Source organism: Cyprinodon tularosa, unplaced genomic scaffold (genome assembly GCF_016077235.1).
Source record: "Cyprinodon tularosa strain WSP-4 unplaced genomic scaffold, ASM1607723v1 ctg195, whole genome shotgun sequence".
Lineage (NCBI taxonomy): Eukaryota > Metazoa > Chordata > Actinopteri > Cyprinodontiformes > Cyprinodontidae > Cyprinodon > Cyprinodon tularosa.
In genome coordinates this window covers 785,750-801,857 of record NW_024038707.1, presented here as the reverse complement: position 1 = coordinate 801,857, position 16,108 = coordinate 785,750, and the positions used below count along the sequence as shown (strand labels likewise).

Here is a 16,108-nt window from a genome sequence, read left to right as displayed (position 1 = left end):
CTACTGTTTATGCTCTAAAAACATTCTAAATGACTTCGTTTCTAGTAAATTCTGGACGCTACCCACTCAGGACACTTGGAATACATTGGACGAGCAGTATGGAGGAATATTGACACGTTTTTTGTGGACTTTTATGGACCTTTCTGCCTCGGGCGCCATAGACCTCCATTATTTGAATGTCAGCAGACAGCAAGAAACCTCCCAGATCTCCAGATGCATTTGAGATATCAAAAAAGTACTCCAGAGTGTTGTTCAGCATGGGGGTGAGTAGAAAATGAAGGCTAATCATGTTTTGGGTGTACTATTCCTTTAAGGTAACAAAGTATTTGTACTTTACTAGACACCTCTGCTTATATTTCTGTAACCTTAAATTTGGTCACTTCTGTAATGATTTTCTTGCACAGTTTCTTAATAGTAAAACACACATAACTAAGAGTATAAACTCTATATATCTTCATTTTCTTTTTGTTTTAATGGTTCCAACTGTAGAATGAAGTGAACGCCATAAAGTGGGATCCCACCGGCAGCTTGCTCGCCTCCTGCTCTGATGACATGACACTTAAGGTCAGTTCACACTGAAAAATAGGCTGTTTTTTGTTTTTTTTTAAAGCCTCATGTTGAACTCAGTGATTCGTTTTGTTCATCTCTTCCTGCTGCTGTAGATATGGAGCATGAAGCAGGATTCATGCGTCCATGACCTCCAGGCCCATAGTAAAGAAATCTACACCATCAAATGGAGCCCCACCGGCCCTGGAACAAACAATCCCAGTGCAAATCTCATGCTGGCCAGGTCAGAATTTATTCATACAAAGCCGACTTCGTTGGCTTTGTGCCTCCGTATAGAAGTTCATGAATTATCCTAAGGATGTATACAAATAATGGATACAAATTAAGTGTTTATTAGATAACAAGTTCTTTAATCCAATTATTTAATAAGGTCTTAAAATGAATTTCTGTCAGGGTTGTAGGTTACCGTTGTCCAATAGAGGGCACTGCTGTTAATTCTTAAAGGAATAGTACACCCAAAACATGATTAGCCTTCATTTTCTACTCACCCCCATGCTGAACAACACTCTGGAGTACTTTTTTGATATCTCAAATGCATCTGGAGATCTGGGAGGCTTCTTGCTGTCTGCTGACATTCAAATAATGGAGGTCTATGGCGCCCGAGGCAGAAAGGTCCATAAAAGTCCACAAAAACGTGTCAATATTCCTCCATACTGCTCGTCCAATGTATTCCAGTTTCGCACTTTCGTCTGGTTTGGTCTGCCGCGGTTTCCGTAGACTCGTGAACGCGCTTTTAGGAAATCCTATACACTACTGTTTATGCTCTAAAAACATTCTAAATGACTTCGTTTCGAGTAAATTCTGGATGCTACCCACTCAGGACACTTGGAATACATTGGACGAGCAGTATGGAGGAATATTGACACGTTTTTTGTGGACTTTTATGGACCTTTCTGTCTTGGGCGCCATAGACCTCCATTATTTGAATGTCAGCAGACAGCAAGAAGCCTCCCAGATCTCCAGATGCATTTGAGATATCAAAAAAGTACTCCAGAGTGTTGTTCAGCATGGGGGTGAGTAGAAAATGAAGGCTAATCATGTTTTGGGTGTACTATTCCTTTAAGCAAATCCTCACTGGAATTTAACTAATGTCAGAGTGGAGTCATGCTAGAGCAGAAACATAAATGGATCCAGACTTTGGTCGGTATTATTTCCACTGTTTGATGGTGTTAAAATGAGGAAGTTATGTCCCCTAAAAAAGCCGTTGCGCCTTGGGGGCTTCCTCACGGTTCTTTTCCTGGGAGCAAGTTATTTACTACTCTTAATTCAAACTGGGTAAAACCAAATAAAAAGGACTATAAAACAGGAGTAAAAAAGTAACAGAGTTTATTCCAGATCAGGTCGTTATAGGACAGAAAAATTGCTTGGAGTTTGCACAGCTGTGGGCTCAAAAATCACGTCCGCGAGCGTCCGGCAAAGATTGAGCCCCGAAAAAGGTCAACTCCTGCTTCTTATAGCTCATGAGTCTATGTGTTGCATCATGTTGATGTTTAGCTGTCCGTATCAGAAACTGACACGCCATCCATGTCTTGAACTTCATGCAGCTTGCTTCTATGCTTCAGGGTTACAGATAGCTCTCCTCTATCAGACCGGCTCCAAGATGTGCCCATATCCTGTGTTTTATTAAAGGCTGTCCTGATTAGATGACCTCCGTACACACAGTAACATCCACAATGTGAAGGAAGGCCTTCTACTCTGTCTAATCTGGCTAACAGAATAACAACGCACACGATGTATAAATAATAAACCTAACAATGGAGACATGGATGCAGAAAGAACTTCATCTATTTCTGTTATGAACATTGGAAAAACTGCTTCAGTAATAATCTGGGGCTAAAACAATTAATCGGAATAATATTCAACTAATTTAGTAATTTATTAATCGTTAAGTGGAGTATGGAGACTTTAGCTGACAAAGCAACCGACTTAAAGGAGTAATTATGCCAAGTTTGTAAAAAAATATAGAAATATTTTGCATTTAAGGTTAAAAAAAAATTAATCTGTAAATCTGCTCTATTCAGTTCAGAGTTTCACCTGGTTTCATTTTGTAAAAAGTCTTCTTTAAGGAACATTTTTCTATCCGATTATTAATCAATTAATTGAAAAAATTAAATTGACCGATTAATGGATTTGTAGCCCTGATTATAAGCATTTCTTCTACAACAAATAGATCTTTGAGCTCCACTAGGAAGTAGTGATCATCTAGCATTTAATGTTGTGATTTAACAAAAACAATCATTAACTGAATTTACGAGCATCTTGTGTTCAACCTGGACTTTGCTTTGCTTATCCAGTAGGAAGTGTTAGTTATAGCAGTTTGCTCATAAACCAACATTACTGTAAATGCTACTGTATAATCCAAACATTAACTTCAAATGGCACTGACCTCTAGAGGCAGCAGATCACAATCTTATAAAAGGAAGCTCTCGCTTTATCCAAGGTTAGAATTTATGGGATACAATAATTCCCTTTGCAGATAACGCCTATGCCCGACAGCTATCTGGCTAACTAAATACAAAACACCCATCAAAGAAAATAGCTACAAATAAGCCAACTAAATGATTCATCTAAATTAAAAACAGTTTATAGACAAATTATTAACGTCTTAGCTCAATTTATGGAGTGAATTTTGTATTATTGTTGTTGCAAGGAAAAAACATGTTATGTAATTGGAAAAAAAAAAAAAAGCATGCTTGTAAATGAAAATTTGAACAATAAAAAATCAATCCAAAAATAAAACTTTGAAAAGTTCTTAATTAGGGGTGGAACGGTTCACAAAATCCACGGTTCGGTTCGGTTCACGGTTTCGTGGTCACGGTTTTACGGTTCGGTATATGTTTATTGTTACACCGAAAAATAATAAAAAATTATAAAAATTTATGAAAAATAAAATTTTTTGAAATTAATGAAAAAAATCCAAAAAAATTAATGAATTGTAATTATTTTTAATGATTTGCGGAAGCCCTGGATCATTTCCGCATGTTTTGCTGCTTTGAATTTAATCATCTCGCGCATGCTCTCTACCATCTCCAAGGAACTCAGAGCGGACGGGAGACACAGTTGAGGCTGTAGGCTTTGCTTTGTGCAGGCGGTCTGAAGCGCAGCGGGGCGGAGCGCTGACGGAGTATGTGGGATTTCGGGGTTAGCATGACATGTTGGTCATGTTGCTGTTAGCATAAACAAAACGTGTTGCACAATGCTTGCACACTGTTGCACTTTTATCCACAACTTTCTTTCCGCCGTCATCGTAGGTCACTCTAAATGCAAAGTGGTCCCATACAGCAGACCTATAAAGTGCTGCTGGCGCGTCTTCCAACTCCTGTTCTTTCCCACTCGCCATACCCACACAATTCTCCACAACAACTGATTTTTTTCTGCTACACCCGGCTACGCTGCTTCGCTTCTTCTTCTTCTTGTTTACTACTGGTGGTTGGCTTTGGTCGCAGTACCGCCACCTTCTGCTCTGGAGTGTAAACGCTTCGCCTATGAGAAAAAGAAGCAGCGCATGAACTGAACGAAACACACGCGAACCGAACCGAGACAGTCGAACCGAACAGTGCGGACGGTTTTCAAAAACCGTTCCATCCCTATTCTTAATAAAAATAGTCTTTAAAATAGTTCTTTAGATTACATATTTTCTAATATTTCAATGTGTCCGAACGTTCTCCCTATCCCCTAAACCCCTCAATCACTATATAGAGTGGGGACTTTATAGTGAACTTAGTTAACTGACCATTCGGACAGATAATCACTACTTTACGCTCCTCCACTTGTCATGTGACTCCACCTCCCCGCACGGTGACTGTGCCATCTTTGTTATGTATCATCACAACAACAAATCCCATAATGCTTTGCGATAAAAGCATTCCAGGATATATCTGCACGTCCGGTGACCATGGATGAACGCTACTTTTCAAGGTGCATTGTGGGAAATTTTAAGTCCACTACTTTTTCATTCAATAGAGGTTTGGACACATCTAAAATGGCATTGTCATGGTTTTGGTTCTGTTGTGCTTTACTTTGCTCCATGTTTTCTAGTTTTATTGGTTTAATTCCTATTTTGTTGTAGTTTCTAGATTTATGTTAGTTCTCAGGTTTTTCTGTTTTCCTCTGTTGCCCTCTTGTGTGTGTTCAGTTCACCTTGGCTCCCTCGTTGTCTCCTCACACCTGCTCCTTGTCAGCTCGTTAACCCTGCCTTTGTCTCAGTCAGCTACATATACTCTCCCTCTGCTGTCACTCGTTGTTGGTTCCTTGTTGTTGCTGGTCCTGTCATCGCTGTTCTCTGCTCACCTCATCTCTCCCTGGCTTCTTGTGCGTGTTTTCCCCTGATGTCTCCATGGTTCTAGTCTGTGTTACATTTTTAGTTCCTGCCTTTTTTAGCTGTTCATCATTAAAACTACAAGATATAACCTCAGCCTCTCTGCCTCTGCATTTGGGTCCACAAACATCAACCAAGTGACAGGCATAACCACTATATAGTAATTAGGCTGACGTTCGGACACAGCCTTTATCTTTTCAGTTTTTTTTTTCAATTTATAATTTTTCGCGTGTATTTTTTCATATTTATTTTCTATGGGATCTCTGTTCCCATGCATAGAGATGTCTGTGGCATGCACTCATTTAACATAGGCCTACTTAATCCTACAATAATATGATATTTAAAGTTGATTTATTAAAAAATGCTTTTCAGTAAAAGTCAACAGCAATAACTCCAATAACAAGCGATAATTTCATTCAAAATTTATTTATTAAAAATGCTTAACAATTCCTGTAGTGAATGAAAAGTATAATGAAAGAAATAATGTCTCATCTAAACATCCCTCACTTAACAATAAAAGTTAACAATAACTCTCAACTCCCAATAACAGATGATACTCAGCCTCAGCAATTAACAAAATAATGTCTGTTCTGTAGGCTATTGGAAAAAATAAATTAACAAATGAGCTAATTAACAAAAAATACCTCTTGTGTAGCAAAAATTATAAAAAATGTACCAAAAACGAACAAACATATCAATAGACTATCTTTACTTTCGGTGTCCAGGTGGCTTTTCAGATCCCTTGCACCTCCATTGGACACAGAGACATATGTGCACAAGGCCTCCCATTTGTTTCGATCCGGTCTGAAAGCGGGGAAACTCTTTCATAAATCGTCGGTAAACATACATTTGCGCTTTGGCATGTTGTTGGCGTACTGACAGCCACGCTATCTATATTCTGATTAAGAACAGGGCTGCCCGGACTGACGCGGCTCAGGGATTACGTCACACGCAGCGTCGTGCGCAGTGCCCTAGTGCCTGTAAATTTAATGGTCCAATTAAGGTGATTTAAAAAATCATGACATTTCCTCACTTTCTAAAAAAAACCCGGGACCAGACGTGAAATACGGACATGTCCTGGGAAATACGGACGTTTGGTCACCCTAGCTGTGGGGATCTAACCACTGAGGCAACACTCCCCCAAAAGTATAGCAATCCATCAGCCCCCGGGTTATGGGCCAAGCACGCCTCCGCTGTTCCACTCTGCTCAATAACACACAGTTTCCAAACTTACAGCTCCACATTCATAACCCTGCCCTGACGCCTTATCCACTGTTCCTCCTTTTAAAGTGCTTCATTTGACTCGACTGTGCGTCTGTGGGACGTTGAGCGTGGAGTTTGTATTCACACTCTGACCCGTCACCAAGAGCCCGTTTACAGCGTGGCCTTCAGTCCCGACGGCAAGCACCTCGCCAGCGGCTCCTTCGACAAGTGCGTCCACATCTGGAACACACAGGTTGGAGAAAAATACTACTCTACTCACACATGGTAGACCAAACCCTTTAGTGGGAGAAAATGATCACAACAGTCAGTCTTCTTAGAGTGTGTTTTTATTTTTCTGTGTGTGTCGCAGACGGGGGCTTTAGTCCACAGCTACAGAGGGACGGGTGGGATCTTTGAGGTTTGCTGGAACGCCACAGGCGACAGAGTAGGAGCCAGCGCATCAGATGGATCGGTGAGTTTTCCGGTTTGTGTTTTAAGCGTTGGATGTAGGTAGAATTTAATACGATGTCTGAATGATGTCTCTGCTTCAATTCTGGCTCATACTCACTCCTGGTTCTCAGCCTGCAGTGCTGGGAGGTTTTCTTTTATGATTCTGGGCCCAAACAGCTGAGAGGAAAACATGAAGCAGGCCTAAACTTGCATTAGATTATTGAAACGCTGCAGTACCAGTCATGGAAACTAGATGGAGCCACCAGTGCATGAAGGAGAGGAGACATCACTGCTATAGATACTGTTAGAAATAATACATTATGATTAACCCATAAATGTCACACTAAATTAAGTGACCCATAAATGTATATCTCTTATAATTAGCTTCTTTCTTTTTTAACCTTTGTAATAATTACCTTGTTTATTTATCATCTGTAATAATCTTCAACTTTATCTATTTATTACTTATTTTTTAAGTATTTACTTATGTGGATGGTATAATATTTTTGTCTGCATTATCCTTTATTTGCATTTTTTTTAGGGATGCACGATATAATCGGCCCCCTATTGTTATCGGCACTTAAAACTGAATATCAGACATCGGCCACCCCACCGATATTTAACCCGATATTTGATCAGCTTCTGAGTTTCTAAAGTCTAAAAAAAAAGAAAAAAATGCTACTACTTCTTCTTCCTCAAAAACTTCTTTTTTACAGACTTAAAAACTTCTAAAGACGAGGGAAAAAATATTGATACATTAAAATATCCCAATATCTTCCTATGCTGATATATTGCCATTTAAAAACACCATATCAATCTCTTTTACTAATGAAATATTGCTATATGTCATCGTTATGCTACGAAATCCCCCGAAAATTCACAAAATTTTGCCATATTTTTATATGTTGATATATTGACGCGGTATCGATCTATTTTACTAACAAAATCTCACAGGAATTTGCAAAATATCACGAGAGTTTGTAACAGAATGATGAAAAATTTCACAAGATTTTGAAAGTAAAATAGATCGATACCGCGTTTTTAAAAATCTATTTGATATCAGCATATGAAAATATATTTGAGTATATTATTTTTCAAAGTGTCAGAAATGGATAACAAAACTGTTATTTTCAATGACTACTTATTTTTGTTCAGCTTTAACATCGGTATCAATATCGGTTATCGGCTACATGAGTTTTAAAATATCGGCATATCGGATATCGGCCAAAATCCCAATATCGTGCATCCCTAATTTTTTTAACCCTATTTATTTCTTCCGTTCTATTTATTTCTGCCTGTCGTATTTACATTTCTGTCTGCATTTCAGCCTCATGCAAATTAATAAAGTAATTATGAGGCAATTAATTATAAGTTAATTATTACAAAAGCGAGTAAATAAAAAAGCTAATTAAAAGAGATATATATACATTTATGTCTCACTGTATAATTGAATTTCTACCTACATTTATTTATTGTATTTTGGGGGCAATTCATTGTATGCTTATTTATTTATTGAGCATCTATTTATTTATGTATTTATTTTTAATTATGGCAGGATTGGTCCTCCATACTCAACCCCATGGAAAATTAGTAGAGGGGGTGGAAGTGTGTGTTTTCCATCAACAAACCCAATAAATTACAGCTGTAGAGGAGATCTATGGAGGAATGGGCCAAAATAGCAGCTATTGTCTGAGCAAACCTGTAATAGACCCATCATTGCAAACAAGGCCGATGCTACAATGTGACCCCCCTTTCTGTGGGTAGGAAAGAACTCATTGCTTAGCTCAATCTATAGATTGTAATAATTGTATTAAAACACAAAACTAAGAGTGTAAGCTTGTCATATCTTCTTTTTCTTTTTGTTTTAATGGTTCCAACTGTAGAATGAAGTGAATGCCATAAAGTGGGATCCCACCGGCAGCTTGCTTTCCCCTGTTGGTCTTTCCTTCTACAACTGCTTCCTGAGCAGTTTATAAATCCATTTATAATGTGATCATTTATAGAGCGCTTAATGGAAAAAAAAACCTCATCTCCATTAGCAATGTTTGTCTCCATTTACTGAATGAAGTCATGTGTACCAGGAAAGCTATGCGTAGATTCTATTAGGAAGATGTTGAAGCCAAACAGAACTGATCCAGGATCAGGATTATTCATAACCTTGCAGAGTTAAAACAATTCCCTTTAATGACCCCCCCTTTCAGAGACATAGGCCCCGTCCACACGAAGTCAAACCCTGGCCTAAACGCACAAATTTTTCCCCAAACCAGCCTCTCATCCATACGAAGCCGGCGTTTCGGGGGTCTGTAAACAATCTTTTTTTTATTCAGCATTCAGAGTGGGAAGATTTTGAAACGCCGTTTTCGCGTTTATCTTTAAGCTCTAACCGCATTTTTTTTTTACACGCATGCGTCATAGCGTCGCCTCTAAACACGCATGCGCGACACAGTATCACAACAACAATGGCGCCGTACTGTGTTGAATGGTTGCTGCTCATGCTACTCACCCTGCTGTCGGGCTTACAACAGAATCTTCTTCTTCTGGAATATCTCCAGGAAGAACAGAGCAATATCGACCACATAGTTCAGCACCTGAATTTGACTTAACCACGAAATGGACCCGCAGGGCAACCATGTATAAATATTAGTGCGCATGCCCAACATTTCGTCGCCTATTTTTGCTTTGGCACCACAGCGCCACTTACAGGCCTGGCATACATTTTGCAGCGTTTTCATGCATTCGTGTGGACGATCACATTTATTTTACGTCTCCGTCTTTACGACAAACGTTCTGGAAAATATTAGCGTTTTGTGTTCGTTTTGACTTCATGTGGACAGGGCCATAGACAGGTATGGGGCATTGCAGGCTAACAAAAGAAGCCAAACGACCCCCATTCCAAAGGGGCCGACCCGTTCGTCTGTTTCAATTTGTATTTTTTTTTTTTAAACAAAAACCAGGCTTTGTTTTTGTTCCACTCTGTGAAGCCTCGAACTCAACGCTGTTTCTGACATTTTGAATTAAAAAAAACTTCTTGTTTGGGAAGAAAAACGTCTTCAAACTTGGAAACAACGTTTTCTTTTTTTTGGAATGACTATGACCTGGATGTTATTTAGATTTCAAATCATTCTGGCCTAAACATGTATATAAATCTACTCTTTATCAGATCATATTGTCCCAAAATTTAGAGAATTTCTATTTAAGAAAAAAAAATCCTGTCTTAAAATCTGCATTTTTTTTTTCATTATTTTATGCAGGCCAGTTAGTTCTACGTCAGCCTGAACACCTAAATTCGGCCAATCATATATCAACGGTAATCTGTCAATCAAATTTTTTCGCTTATAGCATCTTGATTCATATGTCGCAGCTAATATACGCAACGGTTGAAATAAGAAATCAGAATCCTTTCCTTTCCCATTGAGTTGCGTCCCAGTGTTCACGGGGATGGACGTCTGTGTCTTCGGCAGGCGTAGAGCTAACAGAACTGGCAGCGTTGCGAGGCAAGGGCTCAAACATGTACGGCTGGAAGCCTTCTACACCAAACCAAGCTTCTGCCGCCCTGGCGTCCTCTTCCGCAACATCTTCGTCCCCGCTTTCCTCCTCTAAATAAAACATGGATGACGGAGGAGACTCATCCACGACCTCCGACCCTAAACTCTCCTCCTCTTGCATGTTTCCGCTGTCCATAGCGTTCCTTGACAGTGTCGTTTCTAAGTTACCAATTAGTGCTACTTGGTCCCAATGGAATTTCCCATTGGGAACCTGCTAGCACTAAGCTGCTAACTGGTTAGCTAGATGCTTCAGAGACACCGGCCACAATGAAACTTGCTTGCAACCTTCCGCCACAACAATCCCGCCCCCCGGGAGAATTCGGAAATGGGAACAGCCGCTTCCCTACGACTTTAAATCAAAGGCAACTGGATTTTTTTCCAGTTTGTAGGAAAGTCATTCCAAAAAAGTTGAAAATCAATCCCCTGGACTTTGTTTCCAAGTTCAAAGACGTTTCACGTCCCATCCAGGAAGCTTTTTCAATTCAAAATGTCAGAAATAGCGTTTAGTACGAGACATTAATTCTCCGAAAAGGTTTCAACACCTATTTTTACATGCTTAAACACATCAGCGCTTCGACTAGAGTCTTTGACAGACCTGGAGAGGTGTGAAAAGGGTTTCAGAAAAAGAGAGCAGCAGTTCAAAATAAACATGTTTTGTGGTTTTCACCCTTTATTTTCGTATTAAAAGATGGCTGATAATCATTTGTTTTACTCTCAATAATCAGTGGAAACATCTTTACTGGATTTAGCAGCCAAATACTTCTTTTAATAGCTGAGCCTTGATGATTTCTCTGAGCTCCAAGTCTTTGACTTTGGAAGGCCTCATTGTCATCACCCTAATTTTCAGCTTCCTCCACTGATTCATCTGTATCTACGCTTCTATGACTGAAAACATGAAAATTCTAAAAAATTTAGTTTAGCACATTTTCCCAAAGTAAGACTTGTAGTATGACCCAGATGAAGTTATCTGTGTGGAGGCAGTGCAATGATCTATAGTGTAGTCATTGCTCATTTTATACTTATTCTAATAATAAAATAGGTGTCATTTGTAATTTAGGCTTTTGGAAATTCCTCAGTAAAGGATTATTTTCGAATCCAATACATGTGATAATAATCCACCTCTCCTTGGTGACGCTTTTGAACATTTCTCTCTGATTATTTTGCAACTTGCAGAGCTCGCTCCTCATGCACAATTTTGGAGCAATGAGCTCCCCATAGTGTCCAAAGTCCAAAATTCTCCCAGCGCTATAGGAGACTCGCTTTCAAGAAACTGCGGTTGTAGCTCATTGTCTGCCTTGCTCCAGTGTCTGTTTTGTAGAACTTTTTGCAGCAGAATTTTTTTGCAGCTGATTTTTTTTCAGCTGAACTTTTACCAGATTTTTACCAGATAAAAATTGAGTGTAAGGAATTCAATGTCTAAAAAAATTCAGTGTTTAAAATTCGTTGTTAAAAAAAATCAGTAAACTGCTCAGAGATTGGACCAAAAAACAAAAAATAAATCTGTCTGGAGCCGCAAAAATGTAAAAGTCTTATATATGCCTCATATGGCAACATGGGCTTTAAGTTTATTATCCCACTATAGAAAGGGACTATGTGGGCTTAAATATATAATAAGCATTCATGATTAAATGTTTATCCTGGAGCAAATGTTACATAGTAGCATGAGGTGAGGGACGAGCAGCTGTCTCAACGTACGTTTTAAGTTTGGTTTCATTGGTGAAATTATAGAAACACAATAAAGGAATCTCTCTGGTGGACGTGTTTCTGTTGGGAGGAGATTATTGAGTCATGAGGAACCAAGCAGGAACTGACACCCATCAGAGCTGTGCTCTCTAACCCAGAAAACCCACATCCTCCGTCACCATCGATCCTGGATGTGATTTATATTTTTAGGATTGGGGGAAAAAAATGGAAGAAAGTTCACATACCTGCATCAGAGAGCTACATGTTTGATCTGTAGACGCTTTTCCATCCTTTCAACAAAACTAGCAGCAGTAGTGGAGTTTGGAGATGCAATCCTATCTTTGTGCTCCTTAATTTATCCAGAAGTTTTCTCTCCCTCCCAGCTTGGTGGCCGGCTGCATATTTAGTCGTCCCTGGAAATGCCTTTCCACATTTTTATTTTTGTTTTTTGCTAACCTCTCATTACAAAGCAGAAATGCAGGCAATCCTTTGGCATCAATAATGAAAGAAAACGGTTCGCTCTATTTGAATCATCTTTTCTCATCTTTTCCCTTTGAGAGTCACGGTCCGAGACACACATGCAGCTTTTGTTAGCCTGGCACCGCGCCGTGCTGGTTCCAAGTTATGACCACAGAGCTCTACTACTATGACTCAAACTATTGTTTCAATTTATTTACTATACAAATGTTTACAGCATTGGAAAACAGAATTAATTTAATATATAAAAAAAGAAATCGATTTTCATACATTTTTGAAAAAGCTCCAGGGAGCCTCAAGGGGGACGCTAACGAGACCCCCAGCCATCAGCTCACTAAAAGCAATCAGTCTGTGGGTTCCCTCATGTCTGTGGTTTCCGATAGTTTTTTGTATGACTGTGCATCTCAGTGTTTTCCCATAACAACTGGTTTCCTGTTGATGCTGGGCTGCGACGGCTGAGCAGAAACCTCTTTAACCTTTTATGGCTTTCTGTTTTGCAGGTTTGTGTTCTAGACTTGCGAAAATGATACTTGCGTGGGGGAAGAAGCTATGGACCGACTAGGAATGTGTACATAGCCAAAAAGACTGTCGCCGTCTGTCGGCCACACTGCTGTAGCCGTATGGGATTCTACGGCCGGAGCACGGACCACATCGCGGGCTCGCCGTCTCTCACACCGTTAGACGTCGGTCATCAGACACACATAACAGGTCCAGAGTGCATGGATTGGAGGAATCTATCTCTGATCATTTGGACCCCACAGCATCCAAATCTCCAGGGTCTTTCTGTTTGTTTGATTTTTGCATTTTCATATATCGAACAGTTTTATTGTTCCCTGTTGGTTTGTGCATATTATACCCATCAGATTTGCTGAGCTGCATAGAGCTGAATTTGGATCTTTACTGGATTTGTTTGATGAAAAGTAAGCAGGAGGAAAGAGAGGAGATTCAGACGGTCATTCATTTCTTCTCATTTCGAGATTTATTGATTTCTATTTGATTTCTTGAATTAAAGTAAATAACATTCGTTTTCTGGTTCTGTCTAAGACCAGTGGTTATATGGAGTGAATTTTGTTCCATTATTGTTGCAGGCAGGGAACGTGTAAATGGAAATTAAAAAAATGAAAGAAAACACATTCTGTAAATGGAAATGTAACAATTTTCTTATTCTTTTATCTTCTTAATAATCTCAAATTGTATTTTTTCCCAGTTCCTATTTTCCAGAGTTTTACTAATTTTATATTTTATTCCTGAGTTTTTATTTTTTTTTACCGATGCATTCATATTAAACAGCATTTGATCAGGTTCTCCTCGGCTTTCCTCTGCAGTGAAAAGCAAAGACGTATTTTTATTGGTTTGGGCAAAATACGGAAGGAGAATTAGGGCCACTGAAAAAAAAAAAAGTTAAAATTAAAATTTAATTTCAGTTTAATATGGGCAAAAAGTCAGATTTCTGACTTTTTTTCCATATTAAACTGAAATAAAATTAGAAAAACCAGTTAACTTTTTTTATTTTTTCAGAGGCCCTAATCCTCTTCCGTAGTAAAATACAATTTGAAAGCAATGTGATTTGTGAGACCCAGTCTAATAAAAGAAAATTGACAAAAGAAAAGAAAATAATTTTTAGAAAAAAGAAAATCTATAAAACATGACTGAGCCGTTCCTGAGGTCAGCCCAAGTTTTCATAAGTTCCATCGTTCCATCTTCTCAACACGTCTCAGCACCTTCTATGTTCCATGATACTGCCACCACCGTGTTTCATTCAGGCTGATCTGTATGTTGCCCTCATGTTTACCTACCAACCAATTCTGATCACTAATCAGGTTCATTTTAAAACTGATTGGTTGTTTTGAATTTTATTTTGAGGGCGTTGGAGTAAATGAGGCTTTTCCCATTTGCTTGAAGCTACAGTTTATGTTGAAATGTCGTTTTAAAAACCTGATCAGACACATGGATTAGCTTGACAGGTTGTGGGAATTTCAAAAGTCACGACTACTTCTGCAAAGTGCTTAATGAGACAATAATCAGATCGCGTATTAGAATATTTGAGACGTAAAGCGAGAATCGCTGATCTGTTGCCGGGACAACAGATGGTCAGGTTGGTGATCCAGCTTCCCTTAAAGGGGAACCGGAACCCTACTGCCATGTGCGGTTCCACGGCAAAGCCGTCTGTGTCTGGTAGCTCTAATTGTTTTTGTTTTCTCTGGTATCTGAACGATAATCAGACGGTTTTGCTTCAACCTTTCTTTGAAAGAACAACTTCTGACGGCCTGGGCAGCACCTGTTGCCTCCCGTTTTGTTTCTGACCTAAACGCAAGTTCAACCCTTTCTGTTTGGTAACTGAAACGCACTTGACGCAGGCCGTCCACGCGCCAGTGCGCTGTGATAGATGGTGCTTTGTTTGTAGTGTTAAGAATTTGCATTCGGAGATAAGTCTGCTTTTTATAAAGCAAACATGCAGCGTAGGAACTGTGGTTACTGTGTGTCACTGAAAACATCCTATAAAACACAAATAAGCAGTCATAGCTGCATACCAACTAGCAGGCTTTATTATTTTTATTTTGTTTGCACTTTAGTCTAAAATGGGTAAATGAAATCTGGAGGTGTTGATTCAACCCGTTATAAATGATCGTATAAAGCAGTCGGTCCTCGAGGGCGGCTGTCCTGCAGGTTTTAGAGGTTTCGCTGCTTTAGCACGGATGGTTATGATGATTGCAGTTGAACAATCAGCTTTAATTTGAAATCAGCTGGAGGAAGGAAACCTCTAAAACCTGCAGGACAGCGGCCCTCGAGGAGCGACTTTGGGGATGCCTGATATAAAGGACCATATTTGTTTTGGGGTCCATCGTTCAGCATCATTTCCTACTCCATCAACTGAGTGGAGGTGGTTGTGGATCAACACCTATCAGCTGACTTGTTACAGATCCTTTCAGAAATGTTTCGAGCTGAACTGGGGATTTATTTATAGGATCTGCTTTGGTAAATCCAAACACCACTGCCGCCAACCACAGCGTTTAATGCTGGTTTTATTTGTGACGGCAAAAAATACCAACGTAAGATCCTGACTGTACTCTGTCGGCCCTTGAAGATTTTTGTACTTATCGAAAAACATTTTGTAATTTTTGATTTGTTTGTAACAAAGTCCTCAAAATAGAAAATAAAAAATGTGTCTAAATCAAACTGTTGGTGTGTTACAACAGAACATGTAAATACCGGTTTTCAGTCCTACATTGTACTTTGTCACGGTTGCAGCCTCCTGACTTTTGACTGTTGCTATAATCACTAAGATCTTAAAGGAATAGTACACCCAAAACATGATTAGCCTTCATTTTCTACTCACCCCCATGCTGAACAACACTCTGGAGTACTTTTTTGATATCTCAAATGCATCTGGAGATCTGGGAGGCTTCTTGCTGTCTGCTGACATTCAAATAATGGAGGTCTATGGTGACCGAGGCAGAAAGGTCCATAAAAGTCCACAAAAAACGTGTCAATATTCCTCCATACTGCTCGTCCAATGTATTCCAAGTGTCCTGAGTGGGTAGCATCCAGAATTTACTCGAAACGAAGTCATTTAGAATGTTTTTAGAGCATAAACAGTAGTGTATAGGATTTCCTGAAAGCGCGCACATGCGCGTTCACGACGCTACGGAAGCCGGCAGACCAAACCAGCGCATTCAGCTCGGCAAAGAACTCATGCTCTTCCTCAACACTGAAGTCCTCAGACATTTTTCTTTCGTTGTTTCTTTCTTTGCACAGGTAAACAGCACATTTCTTCTTCTATGCTTGCATTATCGGCAGAGCAGACGCTGAATGCGCACTTTCATCTGGTTCGGTCTGCCGGCTTCCGTAGCGTCCTGAACGCGCT

At 39.5% G+C, this 16,108-nt stretch overlaps 1 protein-coding gene across 3 annotated transcripts in view; it reads left to right on the top strand.

Moving 5' to 3' along the window:
* LOC119782558 (F-box-like/WD repeat-containing protein TBL1XR1) overlaps nt 1–13,354 on the top strand; it is a 40,964-nt gene extending 27,610 nt beyond the window's left edge. The window contains exons 12-16 of one of the 3 annotated variants that reach the window (XM_038283576.1): nt 490–564; nt 663–790; nt 6,176–6,341; nt 6,459–6,560; nt 12,744–13,354. In XM_038283576.1, the coding sequence (XP_038139504.1) occupies nt 490–564; nt 663–790; nt 6,176–6,341; nt 6,459–6,560; nt 12,744–12,770 (498 nt within the window). In that variant the 3' untranslated portion in view covers nt 12,771–13,354. Of the gene's footprint in view, nt 1–489; nt 565–662; nt 791–6,175; nt 6,342–6,458; nt 6,561–8,093; nt 8,364–12,743 lie in introns of those variants that run through there. The other 2 variants (XM_038283575.1, XM_038283574.1) reach the window with 2 other exon arrangements.
* Nucleotides 13,355–16,108: the final 2,754 nt, after the last annotated feature.